A 23995-nucleotide genomic window follows, 5' to 3' on the forward strand; every position below is an offset into this window, starting at 1 on the left:
GACTGAGCTACTCAGGCCCTCCTGCTCCTTTTATCTAAGCCTGCTGCACTCTGATTGGCTGCTTCCCTGCAGCCAATCGAGGCAGGCCTGGAGGACCCACCTACACTGCTCCTTTTTCTGGGGTTGTGTGTGGCAGGACCATGAGGCCTCCAGCAGGGGGCCTCAAAAGGCCCAGTGCATCCTGTCACACCCCCTAATGGATCAACCCAGACATCAGCACTCTTTCCTGCTCCGCACTTCAGTGGTACACATGCTGAAGGTCGGGACTCAAGAGCTTGTGAATTTAAGTCAAATTTTTAATGTTTTTTTTAATTAAAAGGGCCACCTGCTGTGCTCTTGCTGAGGCTACAGGGGCTGGAGGAGCGTCACACTGCTTGGGCTTCAGAGGCTTGTATCCAGCCCTCTTCTGCAGGGGGTGAGGGGAGAATTGCCAGGAGACAATGGCTTAGGGAGGTGGCAATGGGGTGATGTCCCTTCCAGTCATGGGGGAGGGGGAAAAAGAGACCGATGCAGTCAAGTATTTGAATCATGTTGGGAATTTTCTCTGGATTACAAATCCCTTCACTGAGAAAATCACCCAACCATCAGCCGCTGCTTTTGATGTGGGTCCTGTCCTGGTGCCCCTGTCCGGTCCGCCCTGCTGCCAATTGTGTACTCACTGTGCAGGGAGGCTGCATCCAGGGCTCTCCATCCACCTGCATGGGCAACAGCTTTGTTGTCCTGAAACCCACAAACAAACAAAACACAGGGTGAGAACACAGGAGGGGCTGCCTTTCTCCAGGCAGTCTGCACAGAGGGTCCTGCAGTTTTTGGACCTTCCCCGGAGGAGTGGGAGGAGACACGGAGGACATGCACTGGAGCAGCTCTTAGTGAAAACATGCCCTGAACTGCAAGCCCTGGGCACATGAAATCCATGCGGGAGACTGATGTAATGCCCCAGGCTCAAGGCATCATGCCAAAAATTGCACCTTGTTTTATGAGCTACTGCGTCTGGCACTGGATCTGATCACTTACTTTCCCTGGTCAGTAGCCTGTCCATGGATCCTCTCCACTCCTTCCTTGCACCTTTGCTGAACGCTCTTAGTTTTGCCGCTGCGTCTGTCACTGCCTCTGCCCACGGGTCTGATACAGTCATAGAGTTCAAGGCCAGAAGGGACCACCAGATCCTCCAGTCTGACCTCCTGCATAGCGCAGGCCCCCACCAACACTCAGCATCTCTGCACCAAACCCAGCCGCTGACATGAGACCAAACTATTACAGCTGCCGTGACACTAGAATAGGATGTGTCACAGGCAGAGAACAGGAGGGCCCGAAGTGCACCAGTGCCCGAGGCCCACTCAGGGTCAGGTAAATGATTACGGGAGAGAGACCCAGATAATCCTGACAAGTGACCTGCACCCATGTGCTGCAGAGGAAGGAAAATCGCCCCCTCCCCGCAAGGTCCCTGCCAGTCTGACCTGGGGGAAAATTCCTTCCCGATCCCACACGGCGATCAGTTAGACCCTGAGCATGGTGCCACCTCAGAGGCCTGGCCCCATCCAGTATCCCAGCTCCAGCCGGGCCATTCCTGATGCTTCAGTGGAAGGAGGTAAAAAAAGGTGAGGCGTTGTGGAGATGATAAACTCTAGGGGGAGGTGTCCGTGGATGAGAGGCACCCCGGGCTGTAAATGTGGGCATGGCATTAGGGGTTACAGTCTGGGCCGGGGAAGGGCAGATCTGGGATCTGTGTCAGTGGGGTGGAAGGTGTGTGGGTTTTGAGTGATCAGGACTGATACTGAGATCTGAGTCTATGGGAAAGCACAGCCAAGCGGCATTTCGGCCGAGGTGGAAGTGTATTTTGCAGTCTGTAAGGCTTGGGGAAAGGGATGAAGTACTAAAATCCAGGAGTGAGAATGAAGGCGGAAGCACCCTACAGGACACCCTAATTAAGGCCCAGTAGTCTGCCATCCCTCTGACAAAGCAGGGTGTCAGGAACAAGGGGAGGCTAATGCGGCTGCATGGGAAACTGGTCACAGATTTGAGGGGCGGGAACCCCTATCCTGAAAACACCTCTCTCAAGGCAGATGCTGGAAGGTTATGTCACCAATGACTGGAAGGAGGGAGATAAAGAACCCGGGTCACCTATCTCTTGGGTGACTACCCTATCCACTGGGTGAAAAGTTGTAAGGGGAAGGGAGGGCAGCAATGGACACACCCTCACCGCCTCCTCCAGCCATTTTGTGAATGGCTGAAACTATTTGTATGAAATCCGCTAATAGTTTTGGGGCACCCATCCGAACATTTTTGCCCATTCAATAATGACTAATCCACAAACCAGCTATTGATCGGAAGTAAGGAAGGGGCGATCTGAACACACTTGGCCACATCCTGCAGTCCTTTCACCCTGTTTCCTGCATCTGAGTCAGTCAAACTGCCACTGACGCCAGGGCAAACTTTGCCCAAGTAAGCAGTAGACCTTCAGGCTTTGGCTCACACAATGAGTGGGTGACAAGGACGGCTTCCTAAAAGGAAGCCCAGCCAACAAATGCACAAACCCACTAACAACTATCGCTGAAGAGTCCCTGAGAACTAGGGAGGTATCTAAGGGCTGGGAAATACAACACGGCACCAATTTACTATGAAGGAGAGAAAAACGATCTTGTCAATGACTGTCTGACCGACCAACCAACCCAACCCACCTAACCAAACCATCCCACCCTAGTAAAAGAACTGAGCAAATATAAAGAGAGACACTGTGGCCAATAGACTCCTGAGCAATAAGTGGCAAAGTCTTACACTAAATATTGTCGGGGTAGCTGTATCACCATAGGTCCTAGGAGCCCTATTCATGGCCAATGAGCCCTTTGTGCTCGGTGCTGTACAAACCCCATACATAGCTCAGGAGAGAAACAAGGCAGGGGAGTAACGTCTTTTATTGGATCAGTTTCTGTTGGTGGAAGGTACATGCTTTCGAGCTTGACCCTTCCACCAACAGAAGTTGGTCCAATACAAGGTATTACCTCATCTACCTTGTCTCACTCATATCTGGGGACCAACGCGGACACCACAACACTGTAAATAAATCATGCCAGACAAGCAAACCTGCAGGAATTGGAGTTACAGGATTAGCGGGTGAAGGGGAGGCAGGTGGGGTGGTAACTGGATTTCAGCAGAGCCTCGGACAGGTGGTGGATGTAGCAATGTATCTGTTAGCATGCTTTCACATAGTCACAGCCATTTGCCATGTTCTAGCAGGCATGATTAAGAGCCGGATCAGGGGCTGAGGGCTGAGACATTACCTGATGGTGACGGATGAACACTGGGCCAGTCTCTTTCCAGCACTCTTCAGTCCGGTGTAGATCTGCCCCATCTCCATCGCTCCCTCGAGACCCACCACTTCCAGGAGCTGGTCGCTGAGGTCTGGGAGGAGAGAAAGACAAACACTGCATGTAGGGTCTGACCTGCCTTGTCCAGACTGAATTCATGTCCCCAGACATAGCCCCTCACTCAGCCTCTGGTCTAGTACTAAGTATCACTACTCATATCCATTTATTGACAGGAGCAAGACACTTTACAGAGCAGACATTTACACAGTGATCATGTTACTCATCACAATACAGCCACCTCTGGAGTGGAACTCAGCAGCCACTGTAAACATGTCAGCAATACTGCCTAACAGTGTAGGGGCAAGTCATGAAGCCAAATGCAGGGAGAGGGGAATTTAGCTGAACAGACTGTAGCTCGCTGCCTTGGAATTTAGCCTGGGCACTGGGGCTAACAGACATTCACTTGGAGAAAGCGCTGTGAATCCCTAACAGACCTGGGCGCATTCTGCAAGAGAGTATCTCTGAACACTCAGTCCAATGCTGGGATGGTGTTTGGGAGCTCAGCAGAGAGTGGGGAAATGACTCCGACGTGTCTAGGTCTGGACTTGCTCCCATCACCACCACCCCCGGACCAGCTTCAAGAAGGACAGAGACTTTCCCCACACCAGTCCCCTCCATCACCATGGCCATGGTGTATAGGAGCTGTTAATGCAATGCAGCTGACAGAGGGAAATCTGCCTGGTCACGCACAGAGCAGGACTACCGCAAACATGTGTGCTGGGACCAGGGCTGGGCTGGGAGAGGGTGGCCTGGGGGCAAGCTCATAGCTCCCAGTGCTGGAGAGCTGCTGGTCTGGTCTGCAGTAACTTAGAGCAGCACCTGGCTGCTGTAACTTATTCCAGAGTATGTTTTGGCCCCTGGAAAGCCCATAAAGCCATCTTTGCACCCCTCCTGGGGACACACTGCAGAGCAGAACGCTCGCCTTTCCGGGCGTGCTCCAGATGCCTGTCAATCCCAGGGAACTGAGCTAGGGCCTCAGTTAGGAACAGCAGAGCTGCCCTGTGTTGGAGGGCTGCGCTGTGACTAGCCCCCGCTCCGTACAGGTCAGATACATATCCAGAGCATTTGTGCCCAGGGGGAAGACAAAACCAGGGAAAGGTGGGTTTACAGTAAGAAGCTCCACGAGAAAAGAAAATACAAGAAAAGATTCCTGGTCAGGTGTCTCAGGCAGTTGACATCCAAATGTCGTCTCTTGTTCTTTATCGTCTTCCCCAGTCCCTCCTGGTTTCCTGCCTTGGCCACACTTACAGGGGGCAGGACTAAATCCGGAAAAACAGTGACTCTCAAAAAGTCTAAGTGCTGATGGCAGAAACCAGTTGAACGTGCTCTCCCAGTGCAATGCTGGGGCAAAAGGGGCAAACGGGACCATCACAGGGGAGCAGCGAGTTGGCGCTACCTTTGCATATGGCGTTGGTGAGACCAGTGCACAAGTGCGGAATCCAATCCTACTGGCTGCTCTCCAAGAGGGATGTTGAAATACTGAAAAGGGGGCAGAGTAGAGGGCAAAAAAACCTGCCAGACAGTGAGCCAATGAGAATACATCTACACTGCGCTGGGGAGGTAGAGTTTTCAGCTTGGGTAAATATACCCCCGCTAGCTTTGATTAAGCTAGCCTGCTAAAAATAGCAGTGTGCCCACAGCCACACAGGCAGCGGCTCGGGATAGCCACTCGCTCACAATCCTGCCCAACCCGCTGAGTGTGTGCTCACGGGTTTAGCCCAGGACGGTGCCCATGCTGCCGCAGGCCAGTCTGTCAGGCTTCACGAGCCAGCTCAAACAAAGCCAGGGTGAGCGCGTCTGGGCCCATCCCTTGGGAATCTGTGCCAATGGTTACTTACTTCACTTATCAAAGAGACAGTTAAGAGGTGACTTGATCATGGCCTTTAAGTACCTACATGGGGAGATTTCTCACTGTTAAAGGTGGAACCAGGCTCGATGGCTGGAAGGTGAATTCAGCAGAGTTCAAATGGGAAATAAGATAACATAGAGAATAATTAACCACTGGACCAGATTCCCAAGGGATGTGTCCAATTCTCCAACACTTGGCATCACTTGGTCACCAAGTCTGGATCTGGGACTAAGAGCTTCATTCTAGCTCAGTGAGATGTTCCGGGCAGGGTGCAGGAATCAGCGGGTGAAATTCTCTGGCCTTTGTTATGCAGGAGGTCAAGCTATATGATCACAATGGCTTTATTAAGATCAAAGTATCCAGTCTGGCCCCTATTTTCTCTAGCCTGTAGCCAGTCTTCGGTGCTCGCTGAATATCAGCGCTGTTCTCAGTCCCAGTGGAACAAGCACCTCAACAGCATCCACAAAATCTTTGAGAAGACCTGACCCTGGGATATGCCCTGTTGGAACAAACCAAGCTGAGACCCATGTTACATGGCATTGAACACAAGTTGCTAGAACTGGGGGAACCCTTGGGAATGGGTTTCCAGGGGATTCCAGGAAGCTGCAGGGTTCTGGCAATCTGGCTGTCATCCCCCATAGACCCCAGACAACAGGCAAGTGGAGCATCCGCAGAAAGGTACATGTGTTGTTTAGAGAGGTTCTGCTCCCATGAGAGATTCCTGGCCAGGTATCTCCTCACATGCAGTCTCCCGAGCAGCTATCTGGTAGCATGTGGGAGCCCGGCTACCCCTGGGATGCGTGATGTTCCCACACAATTTACCAGAGAGAACAGGCATCACTAGCCTTGATGATGGTGTGACTTGCTGCACCGGCTTCAGGGCCGTCCCTAGCAATTCTGGGGCCCTACGCAGCCCCCCTGTGGCGGGGAGGGCTGGGGGGTGCCCTCAGGCCTCTGTGGGGGAGGGAGCAGGTGGGATGGCCCCAGGCCTCTGCGGGGGAGGGGCTGGCTTGAGGGGCAGGGGGGAACCACCCCCCAGCACTCACCGGCAGCGTGGCTGAAGCCGGGTCGCTGCACTCCTGCCACGGGTGAGTGCAGGGGCCCAGCCCGGCTGCAGCACGCAGGGGAGTGGGGGCGGGGAAGGGGCGGGGCTGGGGCAGAGTAGGGGCGGGGCCCTGGGGAAGAGCCAGAGCAGGGGCTGGAGCAGCACACAGCTGTGCAGCGCACCAGGAAATGTGGCGCCCCAAATTTCCTGGTGCCCTACGCAGCTGCGTACTTTGCGTATGGGTAAGGACTTGCTCTGCCCGGCTTGCTCTGTGGGCTGGTGCTTAGGGCACTAGGGCTCAGGGCCCTCCACCCAAGAGCACTGGCAGGGAGCAGCCCCGGAAATGTCCTGAGCACAGGAATGTGGCTATCTCTGGGTGCACAAGGTGGGACAGGGAAGGCTCCCAGTGCTTCCACTTACCCCTTGCACACCTGGCCCCTGCTGCCTTGTGCAGGCATCTGCACCTGTGCAAAGGGGGCGTGCGCCACCCAACTCACAACTGTCGTGTTTCACACCCACTGAACCAGGCAGGATGAGGACCTGTTCATAAACTTGCATTTATTTCTTAAGACCTTGCTGTTGAATTGACCCCTGGCAGCATAAGCTGGAATTAGCGATGGGAACAATCTGTTCAGTTCTCTGTGCCGTTCCCCGCTACATTAGACTGTCCTCTGTTTTGTCTGGTCCGTTGACAAAGACTCAGGGGGATGATGCTTTTTCCACTTCCCTCCGAGGTGGGTGTGAATGCTGCTCCATTCACTAGGTGAGAGAAGAACTGGAGTGCAAGACGTCACATGCATGTGCCCGTACTGTGAGTGAGACAGCCTGATACCCTTGCTGAGTTACAGCTGCTATTCACCACTCCACTAGGCCTGTGCCTAGCCTAGCCGGGCTGTGGTTTCTGCTCCTCCACAGCACCTGCATGTTCATCCATGCCAACCCCACTTTGCCCCTGGGCTGTGCACTCTTGACAAAGACAGAAATGCATTGTCCTGTCTGGATTTTCAAACCAAAGCTCCCCCTTGCAGGCAATGAAATGCTGATGATATTCCAGAAGGACTTCAAAGGCCGGGGTTGAAAAAGCAGCCGCTTGCAATGGCTTGGAGAAGACTTGTTCAGCTTTGCTGGGAAGAGGCTCTGGCAGTGAAGGGAGGGGCTCCAAGAAAGAGGAGGGTGCCAAGAGAGGAAAGAGGGAGGCAGAGAAGAGAAATGTTGAGATGAGAGACAAATGCTTGTTTTCTGATTAGACCAGACAGTGCTGTGGCTCTGTAAGAGCCTTTCTTCTCTGGTCAGCATCTCCCACACAACAACACCCCCTTTGGAGTGGAGGCCCCCTGTCCTCAGCCTGTGGGGCGTGCTCGGTGATCTCAGACAGCCCCTTTCCTGAGAGAGGAAGAGACCACAGACTTCCCCAAACAGAATGCAATGGTCCAGTCTCTCTGCCCCGGTTCTGGCCACTCAGGATTTGGCCCGCAGGGAATTCCCCCGGCATGGAGGAGCACTGAGCAGGTGGACAGTAGTGTTGCCAGTTCTTGCACCAACTGCCCTTCTTCCTGCAGTGTGGAGGATGGGAGGGGTTAATTGGGAGCAGGGGAGCAGATGCAGCACAGCTGCACTCCATCATTTCTCACATGTTGTGTGGTCCTGTAGGGACCACAGGTAGCTGGCAGTGGTTAGAGCAGTCCCTAAGCAGCTCTAACTTAGGCTGAAGGGCTGGGGTTGGGGCAGACAAACTATGAGAATCAGGGAATGTAACTTGCTCTCTGAAGGCCCCCAAGCCTACTTCCGTACAGCGGAGTACAGGAGCCTACTTCCAGCCTTGCTAAGCTAATGGGCTGATGCATTTTGTACCAGTGAGAGCTTTTTTAACGGGTGTGGTTCACTCTTCAATCCAGTCCTGCAAGCTCCAGCAACCAGCACAGGTCCCAGGTGTCAGATCACAATCCCAGGTCTATGTTTGATAGGGTGTGGCTCAGTCTTCAGGCCAGCCACAGGCAGAAGGGGGCATATTTCCCTGTTGTGTCTATGTGGGTCTCTGAATGCATTAAGGAGACCAAAAGGATGTCAGGGCTGGGACTCTGTTCTGCAATCAGCAGCCAGGAGCCCTAGATAGGTGAGAGTCACTGCTGTCCAAAATACAATCTCCCACCCTGAAAATGTGGCCTACACTATTTGTTCCTGGATATATGCCCTTGCCTTTGGCTACATTAAAATGCATGTTGGCTTGGGCCCAGCTTACCAAGTTGTCCAGCCCGCTCTGTGTAACTGCCCTTAGCATTATTTATTACTCCATTTAGCTTTGGATCAGCTGCAGAGTTTACCAGCCGTGAGTGATTTTGTATTTCCTCCCAGTTCATTGATCAAGAAGCTGAACAGCGGTGGGCAAGAACAGATCCCCGGGGGAAACGGCCCCATTGGATAATGATTCTCCATTAACAGTGACATTTTGATGTTGGGTATAGATGGATATTGTTATCAGTGGTATGGCAAGGCACAGAGAAGCCCTGTAGGATGCAGCTACATGGCATCTCCCTGGCTGAGGGCAAGAGGAGACCGTCCACCATACCAACAAGTGTCCTGCCTGCACCATGCCCTGGGCTGTAGCCTGACAGAGAAGTGCAGGGTCTGCGTTAGTCTCTCAGGCCGCTTGCTCACAAGAGGCAGTTCTGATACTGGGCAGCCGTTGGCAAAGTGCCCAGGAAGAGTGGGTTCATTTAATAGCCAACTTAGTGCCGAAAAGTCGCACTAGGTAACAGACTATAAATGGGGCTGGGACAGGATGGCTGGAGAAGGATGCAGACGTCAGTCTACCTAGGGCAGCAGGGTCCAGCTATGGAGCAGAAACGGAAGAGTTCAAAGCTGCAAAGTTCTCACTTTGTTTCTTTGGCGGGGGCAGGAGGCCCCTGAATGGAGGAAGCCAGTGGACTTCGAACTCTCCAGCCTGACCCTGTCTGTGTTTCATTCATGCACAGCCTGAAAGCTCAGTCACATCCAAGATGTCCTGCCTTCCCCCCGTAGGAATCCCACCTGCACCAACGGTGCTATTAAGCCCCTCTTGCCCAGGGACAGGCCACACGATATCAAAGCTGATGAACTCTCCTCAGCAAGGTTCTCCTGAAGACCTTGTGCCTTTAGTTGCTGTTCACTGGGAAAGTGGATTGCGTTTTAGAAGCATTTTTGTAGCCGTACAGAGGAACAAACAGCAACAGGAACTCACAGAAACAGGCTGGCCAAAGAAATCCAGTAGCATCTTTACGATAACTCCTGAGCACTAGAGAACGCTCTGCACTGCCTTGTGCTGGAGACTCTCCAAGGGGGCTCACAGCCCCACTCTGCTCTCTTTGCAGGGCACATCTCACTCCCAGCACAGCTGACTTCCATACCACATGCTGCCTGCAGCTCCAGGGTAGGGAGTGTGACCGGAGCACACTGAGCTCCAGCTGTCTCCGCTGAGGATCTCTACCAGCCTCCTGGCTGCTACTACTGCTTACCATTAATGTTGCCCAAGGCAATAGCCATTCAAATTGTGGGTTGTCCACTGGCCCAGATGTGCATCCTCTCCTGCCTTGCAGGCCTGGTTCCTGGGAGACTGGTGAGTCAAAGAGAACCACTCTGCAAACATCCCGAGGGCTGGTCCATCACACCAGGAGGAACACTCTGTTGCTTCAATTGTTCTCCTGAGGCAGCTTCCTCTTAGCCGGACAACTGGGGTTATCGAGATGCACAACACCATTGAGCCAGTGACCTCAGGTACCTCCCTGGTTTTGAAGCTGAGAACCTACCAACAGAGTAGTTGTGAGTAGGTCTGCAAATCTCCTCGAGCCAGGCAAACCTTTGCCATTACCAACTCCATGGTCTCCCCAACAGACACGAGTGCGAAGGTGGATTTCACGTGGTATATCCTTAGCCTGCAGGTGAGAGCAGGTCTTCTCAGGCCAGCTCTCGCTTCCTGTAGCACCTGCACCTTCCCTAGCCAACCACCGAGGTATGGCGAGATGTGAATTGCCGGGATGAGCGACCATGATGGTCACTGGGTATGGACTCGGGGGGCAAAAGAAAAGCCAACCAGTAAAGCGCTGTACTTGTAATGATTCTCCCTTGGGCAGAAATGAAGGTGCTGCCTGCGAGCTGGCCTGACGGACATGTGGACGTAAATGTTTGGTCCCATGGGGCTTTAGATGCTGTGGCTGAGTCTAAGGGCACTGCTCTGAACTTGTATCTGGGGACCAGGCTGGGGGGTCCTCTGGCACATAAGCTTTCCCATGGCAGAGAAGCACTGTCCCATGGGAGCATTATGAGCCAGAATCCACTTGGGCATTCGGCCAACAGGAGATCCATCTGCCTGAAGTTCACTAGCTGGGCCAGCGAGGATGGGCAGTCATGGCTTCCATCATGCTGATGGAAGAAGCTGCTACTGACATTAGAAAGAAGGATGTGCACAGAGGCAGATTGCCATTTTGTGGGGCCTTGGGCCAGAGCAAGTGGGGGCCCCCTCCTTACCCCTTCCGCCTGCAGTCCCCACCCCACCACCACACCCTCCCGTGTGCTTCTACTGGGGAAATAGGGTCGGGCACAGGGGCTTGCCCCGCTCCCTCCCCTCCTCCCAGCCTGGCACTCCTGCTGGGGAAATGGGATCAGGTATGGGGGCTTGCCCCACTCCACCCGCCTGCCTGAAGCTCCTGCCAGGGAGTGGGGTTGGGATGCAGGGGCTTGTCCCGCTCCCCGGCAGGAGAGCCAGGCAGGTGGAGCAGGGGAAGCCCCTGTGCCCGACCCCTGCTCCCCGGCAGGAGCCCAAGGCGGAGCATTGGCGGGGTGCCAGGGCGACCAGTTTTCCGGGGGCCCCTAGGCACGGGCCCTATTCACCCAGTGGTTAATCTGCCACTGGACGTGCACCAGCATCACCAAGCAAATGTAAGCAGCCTAGCACCTTTCTAGGGTGTTATTAGGTTCCTGGACTGATAAGAGGTTCGCCAGTTGGAAGAGTGACATCAGTTATTTTGAGATTTACCAATATACAATAGAAAAGCACCTGTCCACTGCTCTGGGCACCCATGGAAATCCTTTAACAAATGTGTGATGTTGCACGCTATATGATTTTATGAAAATATGCTAATGAGTGTGAATATAATGTAACTGGAATATGCTTCATGCAAAAGGTCTCTTGTAAGGTATCATTACAAAGTTTATAATCTACTGGGTACGGTTATCCTATCTGTATGTATGTATCATTCTTGTATCTGAAAGTAGAAATATGAAATATAACTCTGAGGGCCTATTGTAATTATGCAAAGTGTGGAATTTTGATGACTCCCATTAACCAGGACAATTGACTGTAGATGGCTCTGTTTACTTGTAAGTCTTCCTGTATACCTGTGTGCTGGCAAGGGGGTAATGAAGTCTTACAGTGCCATGTGATCATGTCACCTGAACTGGAATCCATCTTTAACCTGGTGCTTTTCCATTTAGAAGGAGGGGTGAGAACGCAGAGAGGGACAAAGGATTCCCGCCTTGTGAAAAAGATATATAAGGGGTGGAACAGAACAAAGGGGGCTGCAGTCATGAGAAATCCCTTAACTACCATCTGAGCTGGAACAAGGACTGTACTAGGGGAAAAGATTGTGCCCCAGACCAGGAAGGCATCCAGTCTGTGACAGAAGCTTATTGAAACATCTCTGAGGGTGAGATTTTATCTGTATTCAGTTTTCTTACTGTATTATACTTAGACCTGCGTGTTTTATTTTATTTTGCTTCGTAATTCACTTTGTTCGGTCCGTTATTACTTGGAACCACTTAAATCCTACTTTTTGTATTTAATAAAATCACTTTTTACTTATTAATTAACCCAGAGTATGTATTAATACCTGGGGGGTGGGGAAACAGCTGTGCATCTCTCTCTATCAGTGTTATAGAGGGTGGACAATTTATGAGTGTACCCTGTATAAGCTTTATACAGGGTAAAACGGATTTATTTGGGGTTTGGACCCCATTGGGAGTTGGGTATCTGAGTGTTGGAGGCAGGAACACTTCTTAAGCTGTTTTCAGTTAAGCTGGGCTCAGAGGTAGTCTCAGCACATCAGGTGGTAGTCCCGAAGGGGGTTTCTGTGACCCAACCTGTCATATAACCACCAATAACCATCCAACCACCAATAACATAACCAAAATCACATAACCCAACACCAACATAACCAAAATCACCAGGCGTCTCCCCACATCACTCCTGGCAGGCCATACCCACCACCTCTGGCCTTGCAGAAAGGATGGGGTGGGGCAAGTGGGAGCACCAGCCCAGCACAGCAAGAAAATGTTGTCGATTCCAGCTTCAATCCACCACAGAGCTTGAAAATCCATTTCTGGTGTGGCTTTGCAGGTTGCCAAAGTACAGATTAGTGAGATTCTGCTGAATGCAACAACTTCCCACTGCTGGGACTCTGGGACTTGCTCCTTGTGGAGCAAGCCATGCAGAATATACTGTTCTCAAACGTCAAATTAAACCATTTTGAACATGGCAAAATGTTACCGATTAACAAAATGACACTATCATTAGAGTATTAGAAAGACAGGTGGATGAGGTAATATCTTTTATAGGACCAACTTCTGTTGGGGAGAGAGACAAGCTTTTAAGCTACACAGAGCTCTGCGAAAGGTACGCAGAGTGTAACAGCTACATACAAGGTGGAACAGATTGTTTAGCGTAAGCCATTAACACATATTATAAGAGACCATTCAAGGTGAAGCGGCCAGTTAACACCCCTCCAATCATAGAACAAAAAAAAGGGGGTTAGTGGGTTACAGACTGTTGTAACAAGCCATAAATCCAGTCTCTTTATTAAGACAATGATTTTTAGGGTCTGGCAGAGTTATGAAATTAAGCTCTCAGGCTCGTCTTTTTAAGGTGTTGTGCAGGTTTCCTTCGAGGACAATGACTGACAGGTCAGATATGGGTTTGTGAGAAGTGTTCCCCCACAGGTGAAGTGACGTTTGTGTCTTTTATCATTTCCCTGTGTGAGTTCCTTCAAGAGCAAAGTGATTTGTTTCACCCACATAGTTGTTGCGGCATTTAGTGCACTGGGTGAGATACATCACCTTGTCTCTCTGCTATCATTCAGAAAAGTAAATATTTCAGTAAAAAAACTCCAAACCAGATGAAATACTCCAGTTACCAAGGTAGTGCAGGGCACTGTACCATTGAACTGTGAAAGGCGTCCTGTTGACACATCCAAACCTTGCAAGGGCCCTAGGAAGGACACTTAGAAGTACAACTGCTCAGATTTTTTTTGTCAAAACACTTTTCTGTCGGAATATGGCATTTTTACTAAACAGAAATTTGTCATGAAACTGTACAGATTTCAATGAATTTTCCTGTGAACATATTTTTAAACAATTTTGGGGGAATTTTTAAAAGGAAAAATATTGATATTTCATTCATGATTTTATTTTATGAATTTTTCACTTTTATATTTTTTATTATTTTTACATAATGACATGTTGCATCATGTAAAGCAGTGGCTCTCAACCTTTCCAGACTACTGTACCCCTTTCAGGAGTCTGATTTGACTTGCATACCCCAAGTTTCACCTCACTTAAAATCTACTTCCTTACAAAATCAGACATAAAAATACAAAAGTGTCCCACAACACACTATTACTGAAAAACTGCTTACTTTCTCATTTTTGCCACATAATTATAAAATAAATTGATTGGAATATAAATATTGTACTTGCAATTTCAGTGTATGGTATATAGAGCAATATAAACAAGTCATTGTCTGTATGAAATTTTAGTTTGTACTGAATTTGCTAGTGCTTTTTCTGTAGCCTGTTGTAAAACTAGGTAAATATCTAGATGAGTTGATAGTTTTCAGAGTAGCTGCCGTGTTAGTCTGTATTCGCAAAAAGAAAAGGAGTACTTGTGGCACCTTAGAGACTAACCAATTTATTTGAGCATAAGCTTTCGTGAGCTACAGCTCACTTCATTGGATGCATCCGATGAAGTGAGCTGTAGCTCACGAAAGCTTATGCTCAAATAAATTGGCTAGTCTCTAACGTGCCACTAGTACTCCTTTTCTTTTTTAGATGAGTTGATGTACCCCCTGGAAGACCTCTAAGTACCCCCTGGGGTACACGTACCCCTGGCTGAGAACCACTGATGTAAAGAATGTCCTACAACATCATATTCTGTACAGCTAGTACTGATGTGTCATAAAGATAGAATATTTCAACTATTATATTTATCTTTTTAAAATCAGTAAGAGCAGCTGCTACTTACTACTGTTTGTCTTATTCTCTAGATCATATTTTCATTTCCTGTTTGTGTTATAATGAAATATTTTGACACTTTGAAACATAATAAGATAAGCACTTAGAGTACTAATTCGTAGAGCAGCTATTTTCAGTACCCTGTGTTAGCCAGGAATCATTTTGCTAGGAGATTGAAAATACTTGCTTGTCTAATGTCATGTTATGCACTACTACTACTGACATGTTTCAGAGTAGTAGCGGTGTCAGTCTGTATCAGCAAAAACAACAAGGAGTCCTTGTGGCACCTTAGAAACTAACAAATTTATCTGGGCATAATCTTTCATCTTCAAATGGATGCGTCTGATGAAGTGGGTTTTAGCCCACGAAAGCTTATGCCCAAATAAATTTGTTAGTCTCCAAGGTGCCACAAGGACTCCTCGTTGTTTTTACTACTGACATGTCATTAAATAATAAAAATTATATAAAAACAAAAAAAACCCATAAAATAAAAATTGAAACAAAATTTCAAAATGAAAAATTTCAAAGCAATAACTTTTGGCATTTTTTCATTTCCGGGGAAACTTGAACATATTTTTCTGTATTCCAATTTGGGAATGAAAACAAATTTCAAAATGTCCAAATATCCCACAAAACAGAAATTTGGAGTTTTGACCATCTCTTCTTCAAAGGCTTGCCATTGAAACTCACAAATGATTACAGTCAAATGGTTACAGTTCAGTCGAGTCAGATATTACCACACTCTGCTTGCAGCATCACCCACCTAGATACTGAGAGGCCAATGTCACAACTCAACATTTAAAAGAAAATACAGACCTATCACAACTCAGAGCATCCAATCCAGTATGATATTCTAGGTGATAGAATTCCCAAACAGAGACTGGCCTAGACAAGCAGATGCATTAGGTCCTCTCACTTACTGCTCGAACAAAGTTCCCATGTTCAATAACCCCTCCTCCTACTGGTACAGAAATTTTCAACATTTTACAAGCTTATTGCAGAAAAATACTTTAGATCTCTGACAAACAGATGGCTCAGTATGGATCAGTAATTGGTTAAAGATAGGAAACAAAGGGTAGGAATAAATGGTCAGTTTTCACAGTGGAGAGAGGTATATAGCAGGGTTCCCCAAGGCTCTGTATTGGGACCAGTGCTGTTCAACAACATAGTCATAAAAGATCTAGAAAAAGAGGTAAACAGTGAAATGGCAAAGTTTGTATATGATACAAAACTACTCAAGATCGTTAAGTCCAATACAGACTGTGAAAAGTAAAAAAGGGATCTCAAAAAACGGGGTGAATGGCCAACAAAATGGCAGATTAAATTCAAAGTTGATAAATGCAAAGCAATGTACTTTGGAAAACATAACCCCAACTATACATACGAAATGATGGGATCTAAATTAGCTGTTACCACTCGAGAGATCTTGGAGTCATTGTGGATAGTTCTCTGAAAACATCTGCTCAATGTGCAATGGCAGTCAAAAAAGCTAACAGACTCTTAGGAATCATTAGAAAAGGGACAGATAATAAGACAGAAAATATCAAAATGCCACTATATAAATCCACGGTACATCCACACCTTGAAACACTGTGTGCAGTTTTGGTCGCCCCATCTCAAAAAAGATAGATTAGAATTTGAAAAAGTACAGAGGAGGGCAACAAAAATGATTAGGTGTACGGAACAACTTCTATAGAGGAGAGACTAAAAAGACTGGGGCTGTTCAGTTTAGAAAAGAGGCAAATAAGGAGGGATATGATAGAGGTCTATAAAATCATGACTGGTGTGGAGAAAGTTGAATAAGGAAGTGTTATTTACCCCATTCACAAAACACAAGAACCAGGGGTCAGGTCACCCAGTGAAATTAATAGGCAGCTGGCCAAAAGTATAATTAGGTTAAAAAAAGAGCTAGATAAATTCATGGAGGATAGGTTCATCAATGGCTATTAGCCAGGATGGGCAAGGACACAATCCCATGCTTTGCGTGTCCCTAAACCTCTGACTGCCAGATGCTGGGACTGGATGATATGGAGTGGATCACTCAATAATTGCCCTGTTCTGTTCACTCCTTCTGAAGCATCTGGCACCATGCACTGTTGGAAGACAGGATACTGGGCTAGCTGGACCGATGGTCTGACCCAGTAGGGCCATTCTTCTGTACTCCTGGTAATGATTCTAAACAGGCAGGTCCAGGGCCAAATGGAGCAAGAAATCATTAAGAATTGCTCAGTGATGGGAATCTTGGTAGATGTTGGGCCACTGCTTCCCTGCCCTTCCTCCCACAAACACCTATTCCCGCTGGAGCTATGGAGCACCACAGACTTGTGCTCTGGCTACTGGTGGCTGCATTGCGTCAGGCAGAAAGGCAGGGCGTGAAGCTGGCTGGCTGGCTGGGGGGTGTCAGGCTTGGATTTTCCCAGTCTTTTTTCAACTCACCCCAAGTGGCAAACCTCCCTGATGATAGTGTTCCATCTTGAAGGCTTTGGCCACATGAGTGTCTGGCTGGTTTTGTCGGCAAAAGCTTTGCGTTCCACCAGTCATTTGGGCACCCTCTGCCAGAGCCAACTGCCCACATGATGATGCTAATTCCCCAACAGATGCCTTTCCAAATAGGCCTTTCCCTCCCCAGTTCATCCCAGGCTGGTAGGTATTACCGAGCTCTTCCAGAGATCCCCAATCTGAAGTTTATAAGACAATCTCTTCCGCAACTAGCACTGACAAAACCAACACCCTCTCTCCCGCCCCTCCCCCCACGATTACAAGGATGGCAAAACATGATTGACATCTATGTTGTCTGGATCCCCTGGCTCAAAACTGGCCTCCTTGAATCTCCTCAATTAGTTAAAACAATTCCCTCCGCTCACCACAGCCCATTTATGGCAAGGACCTTTTAAGGACTATAAAGGAAAGGGCACTATTGGGCTCATAATGGAAAACAAACCTAGAACATAAGAATGGCCATACTGGGTCAGACCAAAGGTCCATCTAGTCCAGTGTCCTGTCTTCTGACAGTGGCCAATGCCAGGTGCTTCAGAGGGAATGAACAGAACAGGCAATCATCAAGTGATCTACCCCAGTCATCCACTCCCAGCTTCTGGCAAACACCATCCCTGCCCATCCTGGCTAATAGCCATTGATGGTCCTCAGCTTTACCTCTGCAGAGACTCTTATCCACTTCTCCAATCAATGCCTTTATGAAAGCTAGCAGAGGTGAGACTTCCTGCAAAAGGAAGAAACATAAAGGCTATTGCAGGTGATCGCCACATCATGGCTGGGCTGGGCTTAATAACTCTGCACTTGCTTTATTATTTACAGCACTTCGAGATTACAGGCAATCGTAACATTGTCTCATCTACTGTCCCAAAGGCAGATGTTCCTTTCAAATGTGAGACATCCAAGCAGAATGAAATGGCTCCCTGTTTGTTTTATGTCAAGCAACCCTTGAGCCGCAAAGGGCTCAGCCCCGGGACAGATCTGGGGCCAGTAACTTGGAGCGACAGCCCCAGCCCGTGTTCTTACAAATCATGCAGAGTTGTTAGTCTGATACATACAGACTATAGTTCCTAAGAGTTTATCCCGGGAGGGGCTCTCTCACACGTAGCTAGCACTAATCTCCATAAAGAAATTGTACTTGGGGGAACCTTTTGCCCTGCAGCTAGGGGCAGCTGCATGAGAAATAGACTGGCTGGAAGTTTGAACAGAGGAGCCCTGCCGTGGTTTGGAGAGTCCGTGCCATATCTGCGGAAACTCTGCTGCAGGGTCTTCAAACTGTGACTAGGAAATGTGCTCTCATATTGTAAAATGCAATACGTTAGAGAAGACTGTCAGTAGAAGGGGTTCACTGTCTCCCTCTGACCTCGTCAAATTAAGAAAAGCCACCAACTCTACAGGTGCAAGTGAACCCATCCGGGCCCCACTGGTGGTGTGGGATGAGTGATGAACAAAGGCAGGCTCCATGTTTACTCCAGCACAGAATCACACTAACTATGTGACTATGAAAATGGCAAGATTTAGTGCTGCTGGGGAGAGCCATGGGAAAGTAGGGGCTCATTAGCCCAACCAGCCAATCCTGGAGCTTTTAAAAACTTCTTGTATTCCCGGAAACTGGAACAAATAATCAATGTTCCCCGGAGCGGCTTCCGAATTTGTTACTGATGTTTGTCAAAGGCCTCTGGAGGCCATCCAGGCACATACGCAAATGATCCAGACTCTGCACACGCATACCGTTAGAATGGTGTTAGGAAGGCAATGCTCATCCTAGCCACCGATGGTGCTGTCTGGGACTCAGCTCCTCCCCATGTGCTGGAGAAGGATTTCCCAGTGTTTCACAGTCAAAGTTCAAGGCCAACCCCCAGACAGAAGCTGGGGCCGAAACAATTCCCACTCCCAGTCAGTGAGCTGCAATGGTCTCAACTGGGCCTCGAGGAGCAGAAAAACAGGAAAGGCAGAGCAACCTGAGCTCTCCTGACTCACAGCTGTCATTTTGTCCATGCTGTGTATGCACCCGTCAACAGCAATGATCTCTCTGCAGGGTTCTGCTTCCCCTCAGCTTGGCCAAAAACTGGCCAGTTAGTTCCTTGAATCTCAGCAGTCAGATCCAAGCCCCAGATCCACAGGGGGGCTGTGAGAAGAGAGAGACAGTGGCTGAAATGGAGTCCCATCATGCTGCCTGCCCTGGCAGCTGCTCCCCCCGCACACTTTCCACATAATTTTCTTTACCAAATCTGGTCAATCAGAAACACCAGCACACAACCCTCCTCCAGAGCAGGTGGTTGGACAGGTAGCCTGGGAGACAGAGGCCAGTAACATGCTTTCAAGGAAGATCCCTGAAACTGCACAGACTCATAGAACCACAGGGTGAGAAGGGACTGCAAGGGTCAGCTAGTCTAACTCCCTTCCAAGACGCAGGATTTGTTGTGTCTAAGCCAGTGGTGGGCAACCTGTGGCCTGTGAGACGTGCTGGCCACCGCTTCCCGCAGCTCCCATTGGTGGAAACGGCGAACCTCAGCCACTGGGAGTTGCAGGGGACCATGCCTGTGGATGGTCAACATCAACAAAATGTCTTGTGGCCTGCAATCAGATTACCCTCATGGGCCGCATGCGGCCCACGGGCCGCAGGTTGCCCATCACTGGTCTAAACCATCCAAGAGAGAGAGCTATTCAGCCTCCTTTTGAAAACCTCCAGAGAAGGAGCTTCCAAGACTTCCCCTAGGCAGTTTGTTCCATTGTCCTACTGTTCTTACAGTTAGGAACCTTTTTTGAGATTTAATCTAAAGCTGCTATGCTGTAGTTTGACCCCATTGCCTCTTGTCCTGCCCTCTGTGGCAAGAGAGAACAACTTTTCTCCATCTTTCTTATGGCAGCCTTTCAATGATTTGAAGACCACTATCATGGCCCCCCCTCAATCTCCTCTTTTCCAAACTAAACATACCCAGTTCCTTCAGCCTTTGCTCCTATGGCTTGCTTTCCATCCCTTTGATCATCTTTGTTACCCGCCTCTGGATCCTTTCTGGTTTCTCTACATTCTTTTTATATAGCAGTGACCAAAACTGGACACAGTACTCCAGCTGAGGCCAAACTAGGGCTGAGTAGAGCAGTACTATCATGTTCTGTGACTTGCATGCTATACCTCTTTAAATGCAACCCAACACTGCATTTGCTTTTTTTGCAACAGCATCGCATTGCTGACTCATGTTGATCCGCTACAACTCCCGGATCCATCTCAGCTGTACTGCTGCCAAGCCAGTTATCCCCCATTTTGTATTTGTGCCTTTGGTTTTTCTTGCCTAAGTGCAGCACCTTACATTTGTCCCTGTAGAATTTCACTTTGTTGTCGATAGCCCAGTTCTTCAATTTATCAAGATCCCTTTGAATTTTAGCTCTGTCCTCCCTAGTGTTTGCAACTTTGTGTCAGCTGCAAAGTTGATCACTGTGCTCTCTATTCCTACATCCAGGTCATTAATGAAGATGTTAAATAACACCAGACCCAGAACAGATCCCTGTGGAACCCCACTTGAGACCTCCTTCCAATCTGCCATCATTCCATTAATAGTTACTCTTTGCCTATTATTTATTATTTGGCATTATCTATTATTTGTTTTACAGTAGCACTAAGATCAGGATCCCATTGTGCTAGGTGCTGTGCATACACATAGTAAGAGACATTTTATCAATCCTACAAAGTCCTAGATTTCAAAGTTATTAAGTGGCAGTGAGTTCCAGGGGGTAATAATGTGTTGGGTAAGAAAGTATTTTTGATCAGTTTTGTATTTGCCACCTTTCAATCTCATTGAACGTCCCCTTGTTCTTGTGTTATGAGTAAGGCTACGTTTTAGTCACGGGTATTTTTAGTAAAAGTCATGGACAGGTCACGGGCAGTAAACAAAAATTCACGGCCCGTGACCTGTCCATGACTTGTACTATATACCCCTAACTAAAACTTGGGGCAGGGGTCTGCAGGTGCTCGGGGTGGGGGGTCTGAGGGTGCTGTGGGTGCTGGGGGGTGGTGGCCTGGGACCCCCGCTGATGCTGGAGAGGGCGGGCGGAGCCCCCCTGCCGGTGCTGGGGGGAGGGTTGGCGGGGCTGGCAGGCTCCCTACCTGGTTCCATGTGTCCTTGCAGCATCTAGGGGGAGGGAAGGTCGGGTGGCTTCCCATGCTGCCCCCGCCATGAGCTCCAGCTCCGTAGCTCCCATTGGGCAGGAACTGCAGCCAATGGGAGCTGTGGGGGGCAGTGCCTGGGAGCACGGTCAGTGCGTGGAGCTCCCCTGACCCCTCTGCCTAGGAGCTGCAGGGACATGCTGGCCGCTTCTGGCCACTTACCTCACCCGAGGTAAGTGCTGCTGCGCACCCCAACCCCCTGCCCCAGCCCTGAGCCCCCTCCCACACCCAAACTATCCCAGCAGAGGCTGGCCCAGGGGCTGCCTGATCTGCTCGGTTAGCCCGGAGTCAGCCACTGAAGAAGTCAACGGACCTCCATGACAGAAATGCAGCCTTAGTTACAAGACAGGAGGAATAGGAGCACTTCTCTCTCCCATTCATTATTGTGAGACCTTTATCATGCTCCTTCCTATTGGGCGGGTGAAGATAACACATTAGAGACCATGAGGTGCTCACCTTCTCGGAGGTGGGGGCCTGATCAGTACGGAAGATATTCCGATCACACACATTACTCCGTATGGCTCCAAGTCATAACTACAAACATGCCACTAGGGCTATGCTACCAGCATCCCGAAGAAGAACACAGCATTGAGTGCCGAGCTGAGGGAGCTCCAAGAAGCAGCTCAGTCTAATCACCCAGAACAATGGATGACTCACTGGATAACAATGGACGGTCAGATCACATTGGGACTAGAGTTACAGAAGCAGTTTCTCAGCATCATTGCTTCTCGGAACAGCTAGTTCTAGACTCACTGAACTCTGAACACTCTGAACTCACTACTTTCTGGGCTTTTTCTCTCTGATTTCAACCTGTTCCTTCTCCAGCTGTAATTTCTGCCTTACACTTTACTGAGTTCGGAGATAGCTGTGTCTCACTGACACCTGGACAGAAGGTTTTGTCTGCCTCTGCTGCACCTTGGCACCCAGCAGCCCTCTCCCAGCTCCTACTTAAAATAATTCCACAAAGCCTTGCTAGTTTTCTGTGCATGCTCTTTTGAGTTACTTGCATTAAGGTGGAACCCACCCCTCCTGTAGCAGCTCTCTCTTCCTGCAAACACCCAGTGGCTAGTTAATTTACACACACCCCCACCCTCCGCCCCTTTATACTATCTTCTCCTTTTCACATTGGGGCTCTGAAGTTCCTCTGTCTTCCTAGCCCTGTGGAAGCACTTCACAGAGCCCTACCACAGAAACCCTCCTGGGCCTGGATCTTATCAGAAGAACCTAAATGTTACCTTCAGGAACAATCCCCGGCATCTCCCAATGTTTAAAGATTTTGCTCCGAGATATTGAATGGCAATCTTCAGAGCTATCCCCGCCGGATTTATGGGCTAGCAAGACTAGTAGTTAAGCATTTGACTCAATTCATATCTAGTGAACACACACAATCTGTGTTCTATAATAATCCCCAATTCGTAGGAGACTGGAGTCTCGACTAAAACTTGAGGAGGCTGAAAAACACATGGGGTTCTGTTTGTTTATTATATTGACTCTCTCAAGCAGCCGGAGGGCTTTCTAATAAATTTGTGTTTGTTTATTCTCCGTCCTTTGCCTCTGGGGCAGGATGGCCTCCTCTTTGTTGGGTTCCCTTAACTTTGACATTGTCACTAGCACTGACTCTCACACCGCAAAGGGTGTGTCTCCATGCCCAAGTCCAGATGAAGGATGGAATTAAAATGGGAAGGGACCAGGGTATAATTCTCTTGAAGCCTTGGTCTGCGTCCTCCTATGGAGGACAAGATTTGCAAAGCAAGAGGTTTTTGAGGTTTTTGGAATCTCCTTCCTTAGAGGTTTTTAAGGTCAGGCTTGACAAAGCCCTGGCTGGGATGATTTAACTGGGAATTGGTCCTGCTTTGAGCAGGGGGTTGGACTAGATGACCTTCTGGGGTCCCTTCCAACCCTGATATTCTATGATTCTATGATTCTAAGTGTTTAGTTTGGGCCCTCTGAACACAGCCACAAACAGATGGGAGGAGCTGTACACACTGGTGTGACTACACTGGGCCTGATTCCCCACTGCCCTGCACCTCTGCAGCCATCTTCCCTGGGCACAGCTGGCGCAGGCGGAAATCGCCACACCAGACGCAGGGCCACAGGGAGTCAGGCCCGCTATCTGACTAAGGAGGTTTAAGCAACGGGCTGTGCCCCTCCAGTTTGTGCTGCTCCCATGGCTGTCTCAGTCATACTGTGTGGCAGCCTATCAGGGCCCCTAGAGAGGGGAGCCAGCGTACAGCAAAATGCAGCCCGCTTTTACAGGCCACTGTCAAGAGAATGGCAGATGCAGAGCTTTCTTCAGGTACCTTCAGAGTCCCTCCCAAGCCCAACCCCAAGTGTGCAAAAGTCCTGAGTCAGGGCCCAGAAATCATGAGATTGGCTTAGAAATCATGAGAGTTTAAACCACAGTAAATGTTGTTTCTCTGTCTTCTGGTCTCTGAGCTGCTAGGTCGCCCTCAGCTCATGCCCTCAAAAGGTTTTCTTTTCAACCAGGAGGGCTAGAAAGGCAAGCTGAGATTCTCACACAATCACCTGACTCTAGGAGTTGGGGCTTGCAGAAAACCACCAACTATCATGAAACGTGCAGATGCCAGAGCTGACGTCACTGCAGTAAGGGCCGGGAGGGAGTGTAACAGGACGAGCTCTGCAGTTTCATTCCCTGCTTTTCCCCTCAAAGCAGAAATGACTGCTCCAGCAACAGCAGTCACTAGCTACCACCTCCATCCCCCAGCGAGACTCCACCAGCAGGAAGAGGAATTCTGGCCTCCCAGGGCACTGCCAAGAACGCCCCAGCCTTTGCCCTCTGGGGTCAAACTTTTGAAGTGCCAG

The 23995-nt window shown here is 49.2% G+C and overlaps 1 protein-coding gene across 2 annotated transcripts in view; it reads right to left on the bottom strand.

The window, feature by feature from the left end:
• DGKG (diacylglycerol kinase gamma) overlaps positions 1–23995 on the bottom strand; it is a 141922-nt gene that overhangs the window by 15512 nt on the left and 102415 nt on the right. For both annotated transcript variants that reach the window (XM_073360314.2, XM_073360312.2), the window contains 2 exons: positions 3279–3399; positions 660–720 (listed from right to left, as the gene is read on the bottom strand). In XM_073360314.2, coding sequence (XP_073216415.1) covers positions 660–720; positions 3279–3399 — 182 coding nt within the window. The remainder of the gene's footprint in view (positions 1–659; positions 721–3278; positions 3400–23995) is intronic.

The sequence above is a fragment of the Lepidochelys kempii genome, chromosome 9, assembly GCF_965140285.1.
Source record: "Lepidochelys kempii isolate rLepKem1 chromosome 9, rLepKem1.hap1, whole genome shotgun sequence".
NCBI lineage: Eukaryota > Metazoa > Chordata > Testudines > Cheloniidae > Lepidochelys > Lepidochelys kempii.